The following is a 24,387-nucleotide window of genomic DNA, read 5'->3' as shown; positions in this document are numbered from 1 at the left end:
TTACTTCATTTTAATATAATTGATGCTCATTAGTATAATTCTCAGGTGTAAACAACTAAAATTATCTCAACGTAGTACATGAATAAATTATCATAAAACAACGAGTTCCCAATTTAATACGTCCATGCGATTTACCAGACTAACTATTGCTAAGGAAAAATTAAAAACTTTAGATACACAAAAACAACGTATAATCGGTCTATTAAACGTCAGAAGAGAATAAAGCGACGGTCAAATCCTGCAGGCTATATTACATCAGGCCAAAGCCGACGGCAATCCAGATTTTGATCAGCTGTAACCGCTACAACGGGCGCCATCATGAAATATTCATTTTTTATTTGCACATCTGGCTCTTCCTCCCCCCAAGCTTCCCTTACAACGCCTACCAGTCATTAGAAGAGCGAATGAAAGAGTTGAGGACGGGGTAAAAATACACCAGGCGCAATGAATTCTTAATGCAGTGGAGATTGCCGAATATTCTAAGGTCATTTTTGCCCTTATTCTCGGCGAAGGGTTGATTTTAAAGTTTACAAAGAGCGAAGTCTCGCCTAAATTAAGTCGAGGATACGGATTTCAAAGAAACTTTTGTGACTTGATCTTTTTTATATGAATTGGGGGTTTTTGTTTGATTTCTTTTATTAGGAGCTATACATTGTAAGCTCAATGTTAATGTTGACTTTAATATTACTTTGGGCTGTATAAACAATTTCCGGCCATGAAAGAATATTGTCCCAATATAATGAAACGTTTTAATGAACTATTGTCCAATTCAATTCAATTAAATTTATTATTGCCTATGATTTATATTTAATTGTATAAATCGTTTACATAAAAAATACACTATACATTCATTTAGTGATTTCTTGGATGTCATTATTGATAATATGTATAAAATATCGATTATTAAATATTAGAATATATGATGTTCTATAAGTGTTATAATTGCAAAGAATTACAGTAATACCTTTATCATTTATTAAATTTTCAATGGAGTTTAAAACAAATTTTTTAATTGATATGTATAAATGTTTGCTCAGCTTTTAATCACTTCAACGTTTTTACAAATTAATCATAAATTATTGTTTGCATATTTAATTACGAAATCTAAATCTAAGAACTGAATATTTTCCTTAAAAAGGAATATATTAAAATATATTTAAATAGAATAGTTCATTATTAATTTTCTTGGACGTGATCTGCTTCTACGAACTACTCAAATTACAATAAATACGTGCCGCTTTTTCACCAATTAATACTACTCACGTTAATCTACATTATAGTTTTTCATAGAATTATTTTTTTAGAAAAATCTTACAGTAATTTAAGTATTTTTTAAACGTTGAACATCAGTAAGAAATTATTAATGTTAAAGTTATCGTTGTTACGTTGATGATGTTCGTACGCTAAATTGAATTTCGAATGTTCAAATAAAATATATATTCTCTACAAAATATATTTTTAAATAAAACTCAGAATTTCCATGTTTTTAACACTCGCACTTCGTGAGGAAATAATTCCGCTGTTTAATTGGTTTTGCTGTTCCCTTACGCTTGCAATTTAATTTTTACCTCCGGCATGAATATTTGTAGAAAATAACATTAAAAGATTATTCATTTATCATCCGAAGCCCGCAAATTGGTTTCCTTTTTGTAAGATTAGCTTATTTCTCCATTTTAATGGAAAGGAGCTTAATTTAATCTGAATTGCAAATATCTGAGCGTGTAATAACGGAATGGAGTGTTTAGTTGTTTCTTTTCTGTCTAGATCGAGTTACTTAAGAGTTTGTGCTTTTATCATTTAATTTTCGTTGTGATTTATTTCAATTTCTACTATGAAGCTACATCGTACTTTTGAAGTAGGCTTTTAACTTTGAATATGTCTATATTTTTGTTTCGACAATTTTCTTTGTAAATCATTCACAGCATTTAACATTAGTCCGACATATTTGTATGGTCCATATGTTTCTTGGCGAAAATGCTACATTTTTCAGCTTTTTACATTTTTTAATTGTAATCTAATGTATATTTATAAGTTCTACAAAGCCTACACCCATTAGGTCAAACACGCTACGACTATCTGAGGGATAGGTAACTTTAGGCTTTGACTTTAGGGATGAGGCTTAAAGACTGTTTTTCATTTTAAATGTGTTCATCAAAGAGTATTTAAATTTATAGGAATAAAAACATACACAGTGTAATCGTTTTGAAGATATGGCAGTTCCATCTAAACACGTACAATAAATTACTAATATATTTGATAACTTATCCGTATTAACTCCGTGCCTAATTTGGTCCCCACTTCACATAAATAAAAAACCCTCACACGAAATATTTTTGAAAATACACAAAATACCATGTTAGAAAATATTAATCTATCCAACGTAAGTATTCACCATTGACAGTGGTAGTGTGGTGTTGCAATACACACTACCGATCTACACAATACTTCTCAGTTACCAGGCCTGTTCACATGATGTCCCATTAGCCGGCGTCAGGTGTGTTATGTGTTTAAGCTTCAGAGCTGCTAACTGTCTATTACGGATTACAGGTTAACGTCGCATATAATCGAGTTGAAATTGGTTATGTGCTTGGATGTAGTTTAGTTAATTAGTATTAAATTGAAACAGTTTTGTCATAAATATTGATGCAACGTTGATATCATAGGTGTGAAACTAGGAAGGCTGGGTGTATCTTCAACTTTTAAGACTATATGATTAAATCTTCATGTATAAACTTGTTAAGCTTACATTCATTGTTATTCAATTTAGTTACAGGTATTTTAAGACAAATTTTTTTATATCTGTAAAAAATACATTCAACAACCTAAAATTGTTAGCATAAAACCTTCAGCATAAAATTGTTAAATTAATTTACAGTAACAATGTAGGATATATATAGCATAACTATATTTATGAAATAAATACCCTCTATTAATCATGTTATCTTCTAAAACCATACGCTTGTATTCATTATTCCCTACCTCATTTAATTTAAGACATTAAATAAAAAGAATAAAGACTTGTAATATCACCAGATGCAATGAATTGTTAATGCTACTGAGATTGTGGAATATTTCTAAGTCTTTTACAACCGTCCGATTTTCCCAATGCTTTCCATTGTTTCGTTGGATACACTAATTTATATTATAAAAAAAATTAGTAGGAGTTTATTAGACTGTATCTTTGTAATGCAATCTTGCTGTTAAAATTATCTTTATATTTAGATTTTTTATTTATATATACCGTATTTTTTCTTTATTCTTCCCGAACGTATTCCAAATTTTCAGTTCTACGATTATTCAATTAAAAGCATGCCAAAAATTACATATATTTTGGAAGGTTATATATAAACCGAGTGTACACGTTGGAAGCTAGTTGTTATACATTTTAAACGGTTTCCTCTTTTTTTTGTGGTATAAAATTGCTATAGAACATTAAACTAGTGTAAAAGTAAAATAAATTAAAAATTTATGAAAGAAACTTAGGCTAAAATGCATTTTTTTACTCATTTTAGCGTAGATATGTAAAAATAAAATACAAAATGATAAAATGATGTTTTAGAAACTTGCATGAAACGAGCAAAGCAAATTCAATCTTTTCTCCTCAACCTATTTTGTTAGCGGTGGAAGAAGGGTGTTCGCGTAAGGATGAGGTTTTGGTTATACACCTCAGACTTTGCCTGTTTTAACACAAAACAAAATGCAATTTTGCAAGATTTTTTATAAACTTTGATTACTAATGTAAACTTATTTTAGAGAATGTATTCTCAGCATAAGCAAAGAATATACACACACACATTAAGACAGTTAAAATATAATATTTGAAAACATGGATATTATAAAAAGTAACTTCCTTCTATAATGTATCAGAGGTCTATCCCACTTGGGAGCTTTGATAGCCGAATTCATATAGTTGGCCATTCCAGTCCGTGGAGTCGGTTTGTTGACATGTATGTTATAGCATCACTTAATTAAGTTTTTGAGCAGATATAAAATGTGAGTTTTAATACAATAAACCTAAGCTATAGTCAACATACAAGTGTACAATGTAATAGAGATTGAGATATGTTGTAAAAAAGTTGAAGGCATTTTATTTAATCAAAATGTGGCTTCAACAAATGTGGTTCAATACAAATCTGCAATTAAATAAAGTATTAAAAGTTCTATAAAAGCTATGTGACAAATAGAATGGATTGTGCGTATCCTTTAGAATTTATACATAATCCTTTATTCCTGTATTTTTTAATTTTTTTTAATTATAAGTTTTTAAACTGTAACTTGATCAATTACGTTATAATGGGGAGCGAGCTGGTCTAGTGTTAGAGCGTGGGACTTCGGTTCCTGAGGTCCTGCGTTCAAATCCCGCCAAATCACCAATAGATTTTATCTAAGTGATAATGCCGCAACCCCTAGGTCTATCCTGAGGTAATGTGAAAAACAACCCCAGGCTCGTGCCTTAACAATGATTGTAGAAAAGGGCAACTAAAACTGCCCTGTTAAAAATTAATAACATTTTAAAGGTTAGGTTTTTTACCTTATGCCTCATGATAATTAAATTAGAATTTGAGATAAACCATTTTTAAGAAAAACCCATATAGAGGAAAGTTTTCAAACACATAATTCTCACAATTTTCACGACCCGAGGTAAAAGAAATCCATTTAATAACAGCCCAAAGTGGTATCTGTTGTTTCACAGTTGGTCAACAGAGAGCACTACCGGTCATGTGGCGTCCTGTTCACAGTGGTGCCCGGCTGGCAATGTGACGTCCAGTTCACAGTGATGCCCCATTATTGGTCACAGGTGTGCGGTGTTATGTCTGGTTACGGTCTTGTTTAGGTTTACGGCTGAAATCGTGCGAGCCTTGACTCAATTCACTCCAGTAATTACGTTTCACATTTAACACATCGGGGGTTTTACACTTTTAAATCCTTTATTAAATACCCCACAGTTTAAGTTTTGTGGACCTGGAACATTAAAAAGATCATTGCGAATATAATAGAGCCACTGATTTAAAAGGATACAAATTATAAAATTTGTTTTATCACTATGATCAATATAAAAAAAAAAAAAAAAAAAAAAAAAAAAACTAAGTACCTTTAAATTAGGACATCAAGTATATTTATGACAATCTAGTAATGAAAAAATACATTACATTGATTTGATGCCTCTATAACCCGGTCGTCGAATTTACACTAGTTGTTGAGCTGCGGATTAATTTTAAATTATAATTTTAAAAGTATCCCAATATTGAACAGTTTTGACTATTATTACAAATAATTATTAAAAACGGTGACTGGAATAAATACTTGATTGAGTATACTTTCCCCAGCAGTCTTTTTCTCCCATTCCTTGTTTTTTTAAAGACGATTTTTTTACTGAAGAACACGTCAATTTCTGCCATAAAAGGTAGTGACAACAATTCAATTATTTTATTTTAAACAGTTTATTTCGAATGAAATATTGTTCGCTTTGGTAACAGCCGCGTTTCCCTCGACGATAAATTTTCGTCTGACGCTGTTTAATTGGGTTTTACCGTTCCCTTAGGATTGCAATTTAATTTTTTCTCGGAAGTGAATATTTGTTTGGCAGAAAATATTTTATCAAAGGGTTATAACTTTGCAGAACGCATTCTGCTAATTCGTCGTTTTAACCGCTGGTTTTCTAGAATTTCGGTTAATTAGGTTTGAAAAACAGTATTTCCTAAATTGAATTTCATATTATTGTAACTTTTATGCATCAGAAAATTCAGTTTTGTTTCTCAATTATTGTGTTCATCCTGTATTAGGGGAAATGCTACTTTTTTTGCAAACCTGTACACAAAGAAAATCTTCAGATAATTATTTGAATTTAAATATTATGTTTATCCCAAAAGAAACTTACTATTGGGTTTAGCTACTCCATGATAGAGGATTAAAAAGTTCGCTACTACTAAACTATTATTATTTAACTTTTTTTAGTGCTGTCTATAAGAATGACGTAGCAGACAGTATACAACTTTTATAATAAAACATCTCGGTATACCAGTTATAATAGGTTTACATGTTGAAGGGGACACTCTAGTACAGTCTCAATGGGCTCTCTAGTCAAATCACTCAGAATCATCATTATATATCCATTTAAAATAACAATGCAATAGATAGTTTGTGACTTTTGAAATTATATTTTAAAACCCTAATCCAATATTTTATTGAATTCTTTACGAACACACATTGCATATTACAGGTTTTTAAATTTATTTGTACTAACTAAAAGTTGAAAGTATAGAGTATTGAATATATCAATAAACTTTGTGGGATTTTGGTTTCTAGGGTGCCAATATTAAAATGTTTATTGGTCCCGTAAAAATAACTTACCATAAAGAATACTAAATACTAAGTCTAAGATAGTTGTGCTTTTAAACTTGCTTTTTAGCCTACTGACATAAAATATTAACATTGGTTAATTAGGGGAAATTACTTATTTATTAGTGTGAATATTTTGTTTGAAAGCTTAATTCTTTAGTGGTAAACCCAGAGCTTAAAAAATTAACAGCTCTTCTAGATGGATACTGAAACATTAGTATATAAAATGGAATGTGAACGAACTACTGAAAGTAAATGGGGTTTACATCAAATAGTTACGGAATACGTAGAGCTCCGACTTGCCAGGATAAATCGATGCTTCAGGCAATATTTGTTCACAGAATTGAACGCTTTGACAGCGATGGCTTTCTTTACTTCCTCACGAAACTTTCCTTGATTACAACCTTACCTGTTAATTTTGAAATTAATATGTATTTAACTGATTCTGTGAATTTCATTCTGTTCAACAATGAATACCTTTCATACTGACTGATTTTAGTTGTTACTTTGATCAGAAATGAAAAAATGTAAATAGATCTGCTGTTATGTCTCAAATTTGTATTTACCTCAATCATTCTTTAGGGTCACACTTTTGACGTTTAAATTGTCAGATTCATCATTATAAATGCTGTACAGTTAGAGTTAAAACTATGTAGGAAACTATATTTGAAATCATCCTAATATTGAAATTATATATTAAGTATTCAGTCCACTTACAGTTGTGTGAATAATAAATTTAAATAATACTAAACAATTAACATATAATCATAATATAACACATTGTGATTAGAAACAAATATTAACGTTTTAACAGCTAACAAACAGTCTTAATTTATTAAGTGGTTTTATTAAGATAATTAAATACTCGAACAAAAGCAGTCTCTATTTATAATTTATTCAAGTATTAAAAGCTTATTAGGCATAATTACAGCATAATGTATTGTTTATCTTTCATAAGGAATGCTTAAACATTGGACTGACCTTTTGTGTGGACTTATAGAATCATTATTATGCTTACATGTACATTTACAATCGTGTTTTTACTGCAAATATGTTTCTAAACATGCACATAACTATCCTGAAAACTGTGAAACCCATAATAAGAAAGATGAATGAATAAGATTATTTTATATTTTATTATTTTTATTATTTACAGTTATATCTGCATTGCTTGGTTATTATGTGCTGATATGGGTAGTTTTTCTTAAGTCAAGCTCCTACTACCCTGTTGGAGGAAAAGCATGACAAACCACCATTTTAAAATCATTTGATTAGATTATTGTGTAGTACTCGTTAATAACGTACCCAATTTTACTACAATGTTCATCGATTAAAATTATTACTCGGATTCAAGTGGGATTTTTTTGTTTTAAATACTGTAAACATAGACAAATAATCATAGCTTACTCACAGTAGTTTGACAAAGACTAAGAACTGCATATTTTCCTACAGTTTTTATTTGCTGTTTTACCGTGTATCTTTGTAGATTAGCTTTTCGATGACGATGTATTGAGCTAAGTTTATGCGCGGACCTACAACAATATACAAAAAGACCGAAAACCATAAATTCTTCATCATAAATTCCTTATGCGGCAAAAACAGGCGTAAATCAACCTTATATCAATTTTACACCTCAGTTAGCGTTTTACCTTACATATTTTATGTCTTATCGTTTATCAAAAAATATAAAATAATATTTTAACATAGTCAAGTGATAGATGAGTTATTCATGTTAAGCAAATGCGTATAACATTTAAGTTACAGCTTATACTTATAATTTTATTGAGTCAACCTGTTTTTGATATCAAACATAATATGAGCTTTTTAAGGCAACTTATTCCTAAAAGTAGTCTCAAAATATGATCTTATAAGAAATCCTGAATTGTTTTATTTTAATTTATTTAACGATTGGATTTGTTTGCAGGCGAGTTTCACAAAAATATAAATATATTACAATAATCTGTCAATCTTTGTGAGGCATTGGGCATGGGGAAGAGAATTGGGTAAACCTGTTAATGAAGTAGCTTCCATTAGATATACCTAACATGTTTAGGTACTTGAAGTTGTCATACATTAAAAGCTCGTACAAAGCAAATCAACAGCTATTTTTTTATTTTGACAACAATTATTTAAATATATTTAATTTGAATCCATGCAGTGTTTTTCAACTTCTTGAAGTTGTAGAACTACGGGCATTATTCAATTGCGTATCTTTAACAATAAATAATATTTTATTAGATGCTAACGCGTGTGTAATTTACTTAATAACAAAATTCAATTGGAAATAGTTTTAATTATCCAAATTAAATAACAATTTGATCGATTATGTAATAAAATTAGCTGTGTTTCAAACACTAAGCCAGTAGAGTAAATGTTTGTTTAGTAAAGCCAAAACCTTCGATATAATTTCCATCTTCTCCTTGCCTCATAAACAATCAATCAGTCATGGCTTATAACAGTTATTTATTCTAGGAGTGCCCTTGTTTTACGTAAGCAAAGTTTTGGAGAAGAGTTGTCAAGGAAATATTATCCCTGTAGATATCAGAATTGAGTTTAGTATCAAGCCATTCTCTTGCAAACTGCCTTGTTTACTTTCCCCAGGCCCAAAACTTGCGAACTAACAGCTGATGTTGGTGTGCGTCACTTTAGGAAACAATCATACATAATAAAGCACTATTGTGATTATTAATTGAAAAGTAATTAGTTAAAATATATTTCAAAGTTTGGAAATAAAATCTTATCAAACCTAAAGGCGCTTTTAGAAGATTTTTTTAACCTAAACTTATTACGACTACTCAATATCACATTATTTTCAACCATATTGTACAGCATGAAAAAGCCTGAAAATCATTTACCATCATTTATAGCTATGTTTAAAAATAATGTATGTTTTGTAAACATACCTCCAATCTACGGAAAGAGATTTAAAAACATGTTTATCAAGAAATAATTTTATGGCCATTTCTTGATGGAGTTTACGTGTAAAAGTTTCAGCTAACAAAACTAAAATTGTAAATTATCTAAATAGTAGGCAGATGTTTAAAAAAAACTTATAAAAGTTGTTTTTTATATATACCTTACAGAAGGTTAGACTGATTGTATAAAAATGTGTTGTTGTTGTAACCTTTGTTGCCAATTTAAAAATATTTAGTTTTTAGAAAATTGTCTTCGATAGTTTACTCAAAATTTTACATATACAAAGATTGCATATTCTTCAATCCCAAGTGCTAACATTCAAAACGCTACTCAATTCCCATTTTGGTAATGTGTTTTCCTCAAACACTTTCCAGCACTCGCCGCTCGACGAGTAAGTTTGTCAGCCATGTTGAGTGCTATTGAAACTCACTCGAGCGTCTCACAGACGCCACTCTAAACCTACATTCTTATGTAAACTACTTGTTATCATATATGTTAAACAAGGGTCCTCTTCCTCACAACGAAACACAGTTTGACCTTTAACTGAACGACAAAGCATAAAAGACAGTTTTTATTTGTGAGGACATATTTTGAGCAGAATTGTTACCACATTTCATATCAACAAAAATATTCTTGTGTTTGGGTGAATTTGGTTTCAAATTGGTTTCATGTACTATTTATCGGTCTAGAATCCAAATTTAGGAAAACCTAAATTGGTTCTCTAGGCCTAAAGGTATATGTGTAGTATTTGAATAGTTTTATTTATTAACTACCTATTATATAATAATATTTTTGTAAGTATAAAAAATTAACCTATACTACAAAATCGAAAACTTGTCGTTTTCTGGTTGTTTCAAGCTTGAAGATGCCAAGTAAAATCTTAATAGATGACAAAGTTGAAGATTTTTTAATAAATAAATAATTCCAATTTTGGTTTTCGCATCATTAATTAAAAATTTTAAGTTTATATATAAAATATATGTTCAACATGTTTACATATACTTTAGAAACTTTGCACCTTTTAGACGTTAATTTATTTTTAGCGAATTTCCCATATAGGGAATAAGCTATTACCATAGTACTCATGGTAAGACCTGGACGCGGGACCGATTTTTTTTTTCGTTTTGAGGTCCCTAGAGGCCAAAAACACCATCCGTTCAAATTCATATATATATATATATATATATATATATATATATATATATATGTGTCCGTCAGCACTATAACTCGAGCAAAAATGATCCGATTTTGATGAAATTTGGTACAAACGTGTAAACGTACGTTTATTCGAACGAGTTCGCGATCCAGCATGATCGGACCATGGGAACGGGGGTTTACGGGGGGTTTTATGGGGTAAAAATAGGGTTTTCCCATTTTTGACCCAAAAAACATAAAATTTTGCAATTTCTTTCCAAACCATTTTGTAGAGCTTAAAAAACAAAAAATTTAGTATTTTGAAGCGTTATTATGCCCCTAATGGTTACGGAGAAAATTCCAAAAAATTGTAAATTTAAAATTCCCATGTTATTCTTATGGAGAATAAGTAAACTGTTGTAGTTTTTTTGTTTGTGAGCATATTTTGATCAAATTTGGAAAATGTTTTTTTTTCTTACTAACTATTCACATTTTACAAAAAAAAAAAAAAAAAAAAAACTGTTTTACCCTCCCTGATGCAGCAAACCTAAGTACTTGTTAAACTAATTCTATTTAAATCAAGAATAAATGTTATATTTTTAAGTAGACATTTCAGTGTAAATCCAATCAGTCAAATGGAAATTCGCTTAGTCTGCAGGTTTGCTGCGGCGGGGGTATTAATCTTTTAAACATGCGATTCTGAAATCTGCTAAGAAATGATATTTTATATGGGTTAATGTTATTAAACTACATCTTATTGAAGACTTGGGTATTGCAATTTAGTACAATGAATCAAGGTTGTTCAATAAACGGTTTCCTAACGAGGTTCTACGTTTGTTTCATGCAGAGACTTATTTCTAGCATTAACATAATTAATAAAAAACTTAAATCATAATCTCCTCGAATATAATATGAATATCCGTACAAGATAAAATAACAAGAAACAAATAGGCCGCTCATGTTGGAGACAGTTTTTAGATAATCCATAGTAGTGACCTATGGTTTATGGGGCTCAAGAATATATAAATTTTTTATTTAATTTCATCCAATGCTTCTGACAATTATTGCAGTGTTCAGCATAGTTACTCTAATGTTTACAGTAATATATGTTACATAGAATTTTTTATAAAATTACAATGTTATATTAATTTTTTATCAAATACATTTAACAGGAAAGACTCAAAACATTGACACTTAACCCCTGAGGAATATAGTTCTATCGTTTTAAGATAATCAGTAACATGTTTCCGTAAGCCTGTATAAAAAATTTTCATTTAGTTTAACAAAAGAAATGTTCTAACTTTTAGTTCCTCAGCCATTATTAAGATGATTCTATTGGATAAAAATCGCCTTATCGTGTTAGTGGTTGTCTCGCCAAAACACTGGCTGCTTAATTAACCATTGTTGTCGGAAGTTCGTCTTGTCAGCCTCTTGTAATTAAAGTCTGTTCCTTATCGGAACTGAGTCAGCACCTCAAGGTTCCTTGTTTAAAAATAATAACCAGTTTCTAACTTGAGCCAAGTTGGGAAGAGTTTGGGTGTGGTGCTTTATTATTGTGTATTACTAAAAAAGGTTAAGGAAGTTAATGAACAGTTAAGCAGTTTATTTATATGTACTAGGTTATGTGATATTTATTCATTTGAAACTACGGTTAACATTTAAAACGTACTATGCAATTGAAATTAGCACAAATAAAGTCATTTGTGCATTTGTATTTTATCCTTGACAACTTGTTCTATTAAGGTATACGGCCATTTAGTCCTTCATGTTAGCCTATTCTTATTAATAAGGCATTTTCAAATTTAAATTATTATAATAAACCAAAGCGTATTATTAAATACTTCTGACACTCAATAAATAAAATCTGTTTCTAGTTAATTTATAGAAACGAAAAGTTGGATAAAGCAATGAAAATATATTTAAAAATGTACGTGGTTACTATAATCTAAATACACCTGCAAAATCAATAACCTAAAGAACTTTTCTTCTCAATTAATTTGACAAATACGAATTATCACATGTTTGGTGATAAATTCTTCCGTCAAAATTTTTAGTGTACATTTCACAACGATTCATATTGGAGGCATTTTCTCCCGCCATCAGCTGTTATCTGCCATGTTATCACTCAGTTTATGTCGTCTGCTGGGTTTAATGGCGTCGTCGACGAAGCTTCTATTCAGCCTATTTTAAAACCGCCACATGATCGCAAGTTATTTCGCCATTTTATTTTGCCCATTACCTTAAAGGTTTAATCGCGCTAACGAATTCCACTGATAATGTCGTTTGTGGTTTTCTGCGGTTTAATGACGTAATGGTTTTTTGTGAGGCTATAACCGTTAAGCCTTTAACTATTGTGACATTCAAGCTTGCTAGGCATCTAGAAACTTACCCGATAAATAATTCAGTTAAAGCAATCTATTGCAAGTTGTTATTGTGATTAAGGTATTCGTTCTTTTCTTGTTATCAAAAGTTGTATAAACATACTGTTATTAAATTACACTAAAATAATTCATTAAGGAAGACCAGAAATCGTCAATGTAGTACTTAAAATAGCAACGAAGGGACATCAATGACGAAACTTAAATTATCGGAAAATTTCATCTTTTATATTTCTAGTCTAAGATTATCTTACCAACCTTTAAACCGGTAAGTTTTAAACTGTATTTGTACCAAGTATTCAAAGCCCCATGTACTTAGTGTTTCTCAGTTTTATCAAATTTTAAACTGTTTTCACAACAACAGTTGCAAAATACTATAATGAAGCCTACAGTTTTTGTAAAGTGGTTTAGTTGAAAATTAAAAGCAAAACCATACAATGACTTGCAAAATATACAGGTCAATTATGAATGCGGGATGTTGCTTATCTCCAAGATTAAAAAGGTCTGTCCATTCAGATAATTCGTTATTAGCTTGCTGCATTTTTCCACACTTAATGTTTTGTATAACTAATAACTCATACTTGTATAGGTAATATTGCATAATTTGTATTTAGAATAATTAAATCAACTTAGATAGTTTAAATTGTTCAGCTGCATACACATTTTAGTCCTGGTTGAAAATCTGTTCTTCCATTTTTATAAGCTAGTTAACTGTTTATAGCTACTACTTGTGTAGCTACAAAATATTATCAAAAATACAAATTCTTATAAGTCTGGGTTAGTAATCACCACTTGATTTTTTAAGTAAACAAGTTAATGCCTGTCCATCTACTGATGTGTAGTAGTAGTAACAAGTTTATATTTTATTTGATATGGTTTAATTTTGAAACCATAATATTAACGGTAAGCTGAAAACCAAGGATGACTCATATTGAATTGCACTGAAATAATTTATTTTAATAATAATAATAATATAATGAATGAAACTGAATGAAATGAATGAATGAATGAAACATAATAATATAATGAAATAATTTAGCTTTTCAGGCTATAGTCCAGGCAAATTAGATCAAATTATAGGGAGTGCTCCCCAAAAAATCGTCTAAAGCTGGAAAGTGTTTTCATACCTTTTGGGGGTCCCAAATAAGAGTTCTGTGAGTTTGCGACGGATTCTGACGTCTGCTTAAGTTTTGGGAGTCGAAAAACTATGAAAATCTTGCACTTTTTTCAGTTTTTCGCTTATAACTCCTAAATAACGAATCCTACGGAAAATGTTGTCCGAAGGTCTCTTTTAGTGCATTAAAGTTTGCGTCGATTGATGTTAAATACGTCAAAATCGGCCGTGCCGTTTAGCCGCTGTAGCTTTTTAAAGTTAGGTCATTTTCATCAATATGGCCAAAAAGTTGATTATTTGACCAGTTTTCGGCTTACAACTCCTAATCGACGCTTGCTATACAAAAATGCATCTGTAGTTAGTTTGGAAAAGACAACATTCTGCGTAATGTGTTTTTTTTACTAATCAATAATGGCAATTGATTGCTACCTACTTTGTATGGTCGCCATTTCATAGAAAAAAAAATAATAATATTAAGTATTAATTTTAGTAAAATTTTCCAACTTTAACTTTAAATTTTTTTTCAATGAAATGGCGACCATACAAAGTAGGTTGCAATCAATTACCATTATTGATTAGAAAAAAAAACACATTACGCAGAATTTTGTGTTTTCCAAACTATAATCTGGCTGAAATATTTAGGCGGTTTAAGGGGAATTTTACATATATCCCCCTCTCCACTTATTTGTCTAATAGCCTCTCCAGCTGATAACGCTTTGTTAGCAAATGTCAAAACAAATGAGTAATCATTTGTTGATGTTTTTGTTTACTATGTGGTTTGGTTTCTGTATACTTAAGTAATACAGTGTGATTTGAAATGGCAACTAAAGCTCCAGATATTTCAGTACAGACTAAAAAAATAGTGTTTAGTGTTTATCAAAACCTAAAGGATATAGTTAAGACCCATCCAAATGTTACAGTATTGGAATTATTCTCAAATACACAACAAGCTACTGCAGATGCATGCTCATTGTCACTTCGAAGTATTCAAAGAATTACCGCAGAAGGAAACAAAAATCCTATACATACTAATTGTAGGAACCAATTTCTATCATCTACAAAAAAGAAGCCTCATAAAAAGTGGATTACAGGCCTTGACGGCTTTGACAGAGATGTCGTGCGACGTACTGTGTTAGAGTTCTATGATCGAGGAGAATATGTGACCTGTGATAAACTGAAGAATGTTTTAAGAGATAAAATCGGGTTTAGAGGGGGGCGAGACTCTATGTGGAAGGTTTTTAAAAAATGTGGGTTCACATTTAAGAAGTGTAATGATGGTAGGCGTTTTTTAATGGAAAGAGACGACATAGTAACAGCAAAATTAGAATTCCTCCGAAAAATGCATGACTTAAGAGAAGATCCACTACAGCGGCCTATAGTTTACCTGGATGAAACCTGGATTAACCAAAATCATTCAAAGAAATACATTTGGCAACATTCGTCAAACGAAGGTGGTTTGCGTGTCCCAATCGGTAAAGGTTCGAGATTATCATTGTTCACGCCGGATCAGCAAAGCACGGTTTCATTGAAGGAGCTGAGCTGGTGTTTCAGTCCAAATGTACAGGTGACTACCACAAGGAAATGAACCACGAAGTTTTCACAGAATGGTTTGTAGATATGTTGAAACTCTTAGATGAGGGGTGTATTGTTGTTATGGACAATGCCAGCTATCACTCAAAACTGAAAGAAAAAATTCCCTCTTCAAAGACTAAAAAAAAGGACATTACAGAATGGCTAACCAGCAAAGGGATACCTCACAACCCGAGACACACTGTCAGAGAATTATTAAACATCGTCAGAAGTCACAGAAAGGAATATAAAAGATTCGAAATCGATGACATTGCTCTGTGGATGGGGCATGAAGTGGTAAGACTTCCACCGTACCATTGTCAGTACAACCCTATAGAATTGATTTGGTCACAGGTGAAAGGGGAGGTGGCAGAGCAAAACAAAACTTTTAAGATTAAAGATGTGAGAAATTTACTGGAAGAGTCTATTAAACGTGTTACCGTTGAAGATTGGAAAAACTGCGTGCGACACAGTGAGAATATTCAGAAAGAGGACTTTTTAAAGGAAATAGGCATCCGTGATGACAACTTCCAGCGTATCGTAGTTGATCTCCAGAACGACACAACTGACAGCGACAGTACCGATGACATTGATATGGAGAGCACAGACGGAATCGAATTCTAACAATATTGAAAACCGTGGCAATCAAAGGGTTAATATTGATTGTAGAATAATAATGTAAATGTTGTTATAATATACCAACATCAACGACTTTAATGACTAATAATGTTATATTAGAAATTAATTATTTTGTTTAGTTACTATTTTAATTAAATTATTTTTAATACTGCTAATGAAAATATTATTCTAATTTAGCTTTGATAGCTTTTAAATTTGAGCTGTAACCTTTTGATCTTTTAATTTTATTTTTTTAATATTGCTCAAATTGAGCAGTTTACAACGCCGAAAAAATGTCACCACGAGTCCACAGACTCGCTGTAACAAATCTGCGGGATCGCTTTCAAAGCGATCTTTTGAAAACGTAACACTGATTCGCTCACTTATAAATACGTAAGTCCACGGGCTCACTTTTCCAATCCATGAGCAGAAATGAACCTTTGAGATCGTTATTGGTTGTATAGTGGTGTTTATAGGTGATTATAGCTCGATTGAAAATAGAAAAGTGGATATATATCCAATTTTCTGTCGAGCAGGTAAAAAGAATAAATAACAACTTTTTTTAATGGTGATGGATCTCTATAAGTCTTTAGTTACTCAGTGATCTAGTCACTGGGAGAAAAATGCTCCGTCAGAAACCTAGTACGTCACGGACTCCTTTTGCGTACTGGACGTTTGTGATAGGCGTCATTGCGTCCATTTATTTATTTGTTAAATTCAAGTTCAGGTTATTTATCTGTATATTTAACCTATATTTTGTTATAAAAAGAGCTATATTTTTTAAGTGTTACAGTAATTTAGTTAGTTTTTTTTATGGTTTTCTTAACTGTGTATGCTATACTAAACAAACTTTTAAATCAAGACGAATTTGATAACATTTTTCGCGTCACATATAATAGCTACAAACACAGATTTCAGTGCCTAAATTTAGAAATTTTAGTATGGAATACTTCCTAGGCCCCCAGGATATAATTTGAAAATCAGCCTTTTCCAATCAAAAAACGTCTAATTCCAACCATGTATAAGGCCTGTATGAATTAGGTAAAAATGAAAAATAGAAGTGGTTTGTTTACGTCTTATACATAACAGCAAACAGCTGTCTTGGTCAGTTCTAGTGGAGGGGATAAGAGTTCTTCCCCTTAAACCGCCTAAATATTTCAGCCAGATTATAACTACAGGTGCATTTTTGTATAGCAAGCGTCGATTAGGAGTTGTAAGCCGAAAACTGGTCAAATAATCAACTTTTTGGCCATATTGATGAAAATGACCTAACTTTAAAAAGCTACAGCAGCTAAACGGCTCGGCCGAATTTGACGTATTTAACATCAATCGCCGCAGAATTTAATGCATTAAAAGAGACCTTTGGACAACATTTTCCGTAAGATTCGTTATTTAGGAGTTATAAGCGAAAAACTGAAAAAAGTGTAAAATTTTCATAGTTTTTCGACTCCCAAAACTTAAGCAGACGTCAGAATCCGTCGCAAACTCACAGGAATCTTATTTGGGACCCCCAAAAGGTATTAAAACACTTTCCAGCTTTAGACGATTTTTTGGGGAGCATATGTCTAATTTGCCTGGGCTACTAGGGATCATTGTGAACTTGTGTTCATTAGCTTCAGATTTGTACCGGTTCGCACTAGTGTCGTAGCGACCTGAGAATCTACTGTACTTTGGCACACACTGAGCTCGTCGTCCAGCTGATGTTTCTTTGCAAATCCTGTACAATGTCACTTTACCTAAGCTGATTAAACGATTCTATTCTAGGATAATTGCTTACTACGTTTGTCGTTGGCTCACGTTATCATGAACACAACGTTGGTTAACACTGGTGCTATAGACGTACAGGTGTGGTTTCGTACTACACTTGTCTAGGTGATGTTTGAGTCAAATTCCTGTACAATGTCACTCTACCTAAGCTGATTAATCCTATTCTAGGATGAGCGTTTACGTTTGACGTTGGCTCACGTTATCATGAACACAACGTTGGTTAAACTGGTGCTATAGACGTACAGGTGTGGTTTCGTACATGTCTAGCTAGTGTTTGTGTCCAAATCCTCTACAATGTCACTCTACCTAAGCTGATTAAGCGATTCTATTCTAGGATAAGTGTTTACGTTTGACGTTGGCCCACATTATCATGAACACAACGTAGGTTAACACTGGTGCTATAAACGTACATGTGTGTTTTCGTACTAGGTGATGTTTGTGTCCAAATCCTCTACAATGTCACTCTACCTAAGCTTTTTAAACAATCCTATTCTCTGATTGGTGTTTAAGTTTGATGTTAGCTCACGTTATCATAAACACAACGTAGGCTAACACTGGTGCTATATAGACGTACAGTTGTGGTTTCGTTCTACACATGTCTAGGTGATGTTTGTGTGCAAATCCTCTACAATGTCACTCTACCTATAAGCTGATTAATCCTATCTAATGATTAGCATTTACCTTTGACGTTGGCTCACGTTATCATGAAAACAACGTAAGTAACACTCACATTATATAGACTTGCAGGTACCACTTATGTCTAACTGATGTTTGTGTCCAAATGCACTACAATATTACACTAACCTGATTAAACGTTTCAGTTTTGAAATTAGCGTTTACTTTACAGGCTGGTTAACAGTCATCCATAATTAACACAAGGTTAATTTAAAGCGGGTGTTTTCAGTTCACTCTGGAAAGTTATAACGATCAATACACACATACAAGCGTTAATATTCATGTTTTACTGTACAAACCCATTGCATGTGTTTTAATTTTTTCCTGTTCATGTATACGCTGGTTGCATTTTCTAGTACAGATGAAACATACAGTGTTATTCAAACTCTTGGAAAAGCGCTCCAAACCCTCATAGATGTGGATGTGTAGGGAATCGAACCCGTTTCTCCCGAACCATAGTCCGAGACGCTAACCATTAGGCTAGCAAAACCCTTTTAAGTCTTTAGAAACATTCTTAGAAAATTGTTTAAGTCCAAGGATTTAAACTTACTAATTTAGTTTTTATGCACACAATGTTTAAATATAACATCTGTATAACATATTTAAAGCTAGAATTCGTGGGAAACCACGTGTCCATATCAGGATAAGCAGACGTGGTTAAGATTAATTGAAATGTACTTGATTTTGTTACCTACCAGGTATTAATGTCATAAAACCAAATTTCCTTTTACGACGTAAATAAGCATAAACTTGATTTACGGTGTTTTCTGTCACCGCGAAAATTTATGACTTTGATATGGCACGCATTAACGTTATTATACGCTATAAGCTTGCGTATAAAATATGGAGTTTGTTGCTGCAAAATAATGGCGTGGTTACAGTAAAATGTATTATACTTTTGTAGCAAAATAATTTATTCAAAAGATTTATGGATTAATATTTTAATTTTTATTAAATAGAAATCCTTATATATTAGAACGTCTCATTCTATAATTTCGAGGTTATTTAACAATAAACTAGGTCTTAGGGCATATTTAAAATGATTCCTAAAATGTTATACCGTGTAGTATTTAGGAAAACTAGCATAGCTAAGTGGACTAATTATTTTTTTATCGAATTATCCAACTTTTATATTCTTGAAATGACAAATAAATACAACTTATTGCTCATGTTATTGTAATTCTTTTGTGCATTTTATTCAATGTGTCCAACGACCCTTAGTTGCTTTATATAATAATGACATAATTTTAGCAGATTTTATGTATCAATGTATCCCTTACAGCTAAATTTGATCGTGAACCTATTGTACATTATGGACTTTTAATAAATAGTACAATCGAATGGATACAACAATAAACAATCTTTATTTTACTACGCATTAAAAACTTTCTCCTGCAAAAGATGTTAGAGAATAGTAAAAGCTACATATCCAATCGTTGAATTATATTTATTTGGATATTTTTCAAAAACGTTCATGCTATAAATACTGATGTGGAATCCAGATTTCGATCAGCTGCTTTCAACTCTTCAATGAGTCCCATGAAATATTCATTTTATATTTGCACAACTGGCCGCTTCACCCGCTATCTCTTGTTTCACCCTAAACCTCAATTCCCCCCACCGACCTCTCCTTTCAGTAAGCATTACTGGAAAATGAGAAATAAAACTCAACTCAACATGTTTATGAATTATAATATAAATCCAATCAATCACTATTAAAACGCGTCCAAGTTGATCAAACCTTAAAATGTTACTTTTTAGAAAAAAATCTCCAATTTTTGGAGGGCTGTATCTTAATAACTACTGTATCTACAGAGCTGGTTTTGGTCTCAAATTTTAGGAAATTTAATGCACTTTAAAAATGTAATTAACATGTTTTATGCAAGTCCCATATTTTAAGAGATATAGAGAAGAAAACTAAAAAAATGCTAAAATTAGATGGTTTTTCGAGTGCTACGCTTTTAGCACAGGTCTTTCGAAGCTGCAAACTTGGATATATACTACTGGTAGTGGTCCTAACAACATATTAAAAAATCAGAACTAGCCGATAGTTTGCGATTTTAATGTACTATATGACTGGCCTAGTGTGTGACTTTCGCAAATTGATTGAATTAAAAAATTACGTATTAAAGGGTGATTTATTTACAGCTGAAATTAATTTATGAATAGGTTATATTACTGCTATTGTATTCAAGTTCCATAACACGAAACATGATTTAATTCCGTTTGAATTTTAAGCTCGCTCACAAAACACCGATAGATGGAAAAGATAAAATTTTACTAATTTTATCGTAGTTAGTAAATCTGAGATAAGTCTAATATACTTCAATAACTTATTTAATTTTGTAACCGTCATATTTTAAACTCAAATAACACATAACACAATATGAAATGAAATGAATAAGGGCTTTATTTACAACATATTGTTATATACATTCACAGGTCAAAAATTACACTTTATGAAACAATGGTTAAATAACCGTCTGTTCGCTTGGCACTTAATTTTAAACTTACACTAAATTACACCTTCTTTATATACTTTTCAAAAAAGAAACAAATATGTATATACATATTATGTAAAATAAATTAGAAAATAAATAACCTCTCCCTATTAACTATAGCTACAATCTTGCCCCATTTAATAAAACAAACAACCTATGACTGAAAAAAATGTTTTAATTTTTTTATATAACACAATAATACCACAAGGGTATTTAAATTTTGTATATTATTTCTTTTATTGTTGGAAAATTTTTAATCTAGTACCATTTAGTTTTCATTCCATTGATTTTATTTTACAGTAGGGTACAGTAAATTACGTGTAGACTCTAAAAACAATAAGTATACAAATTAATCATTAATTATCACAAGCAATAATTGATAAATGATTAAAAAAATTAAAACTTCCCACGAGGATCAGTTTTATCAGCCCCAGCAAACCGCGACTAAATGATTAATTCCCTCTCCAACATTTAATTGGGTTTCTCCGATCTCTTACGTTTGCAATTTAATTTATACCTCGGCCTCCAGTCTACTACTATTTATACTGGATCCTGCGAATAGTATAGCATTATTAGTAAATGTATTCGTTTTGTTCCATTACCAAGTATATGTTTTAGTGGTACAGCTATAGTATTTTAATTAAAATAGTGAATAGTATTTCCTGTTGAAAAATGATTTGTCTATATTTCCCTTATAATATAAATGATTCGATATTTTAACACTTTTATTTGCTCGTGTTTAGAGTATCTGTTCTAGAAGGAAAAAGTATTTTGTTTAAAAGATCATAAATTTAATTTAATAAAATCTTGTGATAGTTTAAATGGCATTTGTATCTCATTTTTTTATAAAATTGCATAATGATATATTATAACAAAGAAGATAACTCACCTAATCTTGCCTTTAAATTTGGGTGACGAATAGGATGTTGAGTTCTATCACAGAGAATAGACCATTAATAGACTATGGTGGTCTATTGCCTGTGGTCCTATTTATACACGTTATTATTAATGAAAATTTAAATGTCTGAGTCCTTTCAATGTACTGAAATAATATTTATTGATTCTTCAGGTTGTTTAGTTCTAGCAGTATTGATAATTGTTTATGACCTTTAACACCTAAAGACGTATTACTCAAATAAACTCTACCTTATGTATACCTTAGTAGGGGTAAAGTTTCATTCATGATGTACTCAGTGGCTTTTTATACTACTGACAACCCCTCTAATTAGTAATTATAACATTATGGATAAAAGTAGGTAAAATATATAACGTATTATTTTTTTGACCTGACATTACAAAAATTATATAAATATCCTCAAATAAGGGACTTTAGTTTAGTAACACTATTTATCGATACCACAAATCTTTGCTTTTGGAAGTTTTTGCAAATACAGTTACACCATTTAAATAAATGCCCAAAACAATCCTAAAAATTAAACCTTTAATTATTTTCAGGTTCTAATCTAAAGAATTAAAAGTTGAAGTAGTTAAAGAGGAATAGAAAAGTTTGCACCAAAGTTCATCTCTGGATTCTATTTAAATCCCCCTGATACGGCACGACGTCGAGGCTCTTCAACTAATTCAACTTTGTATATACATTCTTGATGGGATCAGCTGTTTAGTTTGTGGTTTGTGTATCCTTCGTCTATAAATATCATCGATTGAAGTGGTATTTACAATGTTTGTTTGTGCCTGTAGAACACGTTGGAGAGGGCGTTTTTATAGTTTTTACGCAATCAACTTTTTTTGTTTTGACTACATTAAAAGATTGATTTGTATACAAACCTTTTGTAATGATTATAAGCGTATGAAAATTTTATTTACCACCAACTGCACTGCGCACTTAAATAACTAACAAAAAATTAATTAAATGGCATAAGTATTGACAAAACCTATCAATTTAATTAATTGAGGTGTACAAAGATTTAGATGGTAATTTTTATAGCTGAAATACATAAACTTCAACGAATGATAGACGTTTTTAAATCATTAAAATTATAATTTTGTATAAAGCTTAAATAAATGCATAATAATTATTATGTTTGTTGCCAAACTTGTATGCAAAATCTTGCATCCTTGACGTAGGAAAAATTTAAACTGAAAATATATTTAAAACCCGTAATATTCATGGTTGTAATCAGCGTTTAAAGCAAAACACTTTCGAAGCTCACAGTAACCGATGCCAGTGTTCGACCTGGTTTCAAATTTCGCATCAGTTTGGTCACAATAATGGGCATCGGTTCAGTCATCAATTTGAAACCAAACTCTTCTCTCACACAATTCCTCATTTTGTCCCTATCTATTTCGCATTATCTTTCCTTTTTTACGTTATTCAGTAATATTGTACGGATATTTTTGCTGCCACATTGGAAAATGAAGGACACTATTAGGTACACTCGTCGATTTAGCTAAATATGTAAAAAAATGTTGTAAATTTAAAAGCAATTTTCCTTTACTGTAAAAAATATGCTTTAACCATTAGAGTCCTATTTAGTCAAGCAGCAATTCCTTACCTGAATTAATCTTTAAAAAATATCTAAATAATCTCGTATCTCGTATAACACCCCTTTACTTAATTAGTAAAGGTATTTTTTTTTATTATGTTTCATATAAATCTTACTCAAAATCTTGCCAGTGTGAAATGAGATTAAGTCGATGTTAGTATTGATGGTTTGGGGCCGATTCCCCACCAATATGGGGTTGGTGTGTATTACTTAGACAGGGGGTCGTCGCCGAACCATATTGTGCCCCCAGGGGTCTGGCGCTCGCCCCCTGGGGAACCAAGACTAGAACTGGGGCATAAAGTAAGGAGAAACAGTGGCTTAAGGCCTGTGTCATTGTATTATGCAAGCAAATACATTCCACCAAATGAATATAATGATAAGCTTGCTCGCTTTTTATTCTTTGTTCCATTTCAATAGCAAAAATATTACAAAGAATCTTCAATTATAAGTATTTTACTATTAGTATTTTAATTATATTTGCTTGTAATGCTAATAACGATCTTGTTGTTCAGTATGGGTGAAGTTTCTATTAATTACGATTTTGATTCGCTTGTTAAAAAAATGTATTGTGTAGGAGACTTTAACCTATATAAAAAAGTTTGCAAATTTGGAAATTGATAAGGTTTTTGTTTTTGTACAACAAAAACAAAACAATCCTTTCAAAGCTTAACTGAATCCTTTTCGTCAGATCATTAAAGATATATTTATTACATCCCTACTACTTCTACGTTACTTATCTTTCATAAAGTGTTTAAAAGCACAATGAATTACAAAGTTTAAATGCAAATAGTGTCTAGAATTAAACTAACACGACACACGTGAAGAAGACTTTCGACACGAATCTAATGTAGGTGATCTAATCTCAGAGTGTA

General features: G+C 31.2%; 1 protein-coding gene across 1 annotated transcript in view; it reads left to right on the top strand.

Annotated features, from left to right (window-relative positions):
* Window positions 1–16,074, top strand: part of LOC128989347 (uncharacterized) — a 113,565-nt gene extending 97,491 nt beyond the window's left edge. Inside the window, exons 2-3 of the mRNA XM_054411230.1 lie at window positions 14,992–15,128; window positions 15,392–16,074. Coding sequence (XP_054267205.1) covers window positions 14,992–15,128; window positions 15,392–16,074 — 820 coding nt within the window. The remainder of the gene's footprint in view (window positions 1–14,991; window positions 15,129–15,391) is intronic.
* Window positions 16,075–24,387: the final 8,313 nt, after the last annotated feature.

This window comes from Macrosteles quadrilineatus, unplaced genomic scaffold (genome assembly GCF_028750875.1).
Source record: "Macrosteles quadrilineatus isolate MER2022 unplaced genomic scaffold, UCM_ALF_1.0 Scaffold_3__2_contigs__length_128488019, whole genome shotgun sequence".
Taxonomy (NCBI): domain Eukaryota; kingdom Metazoa; phylum Arthropoda; class Insecta; order Hemiptera; family Cicadellidae; genus Macrosteles; species Macrosteles quadrilineatus.
This window is presented reverse-complemented; position numbering and strand designations above follow the sequence as displayed.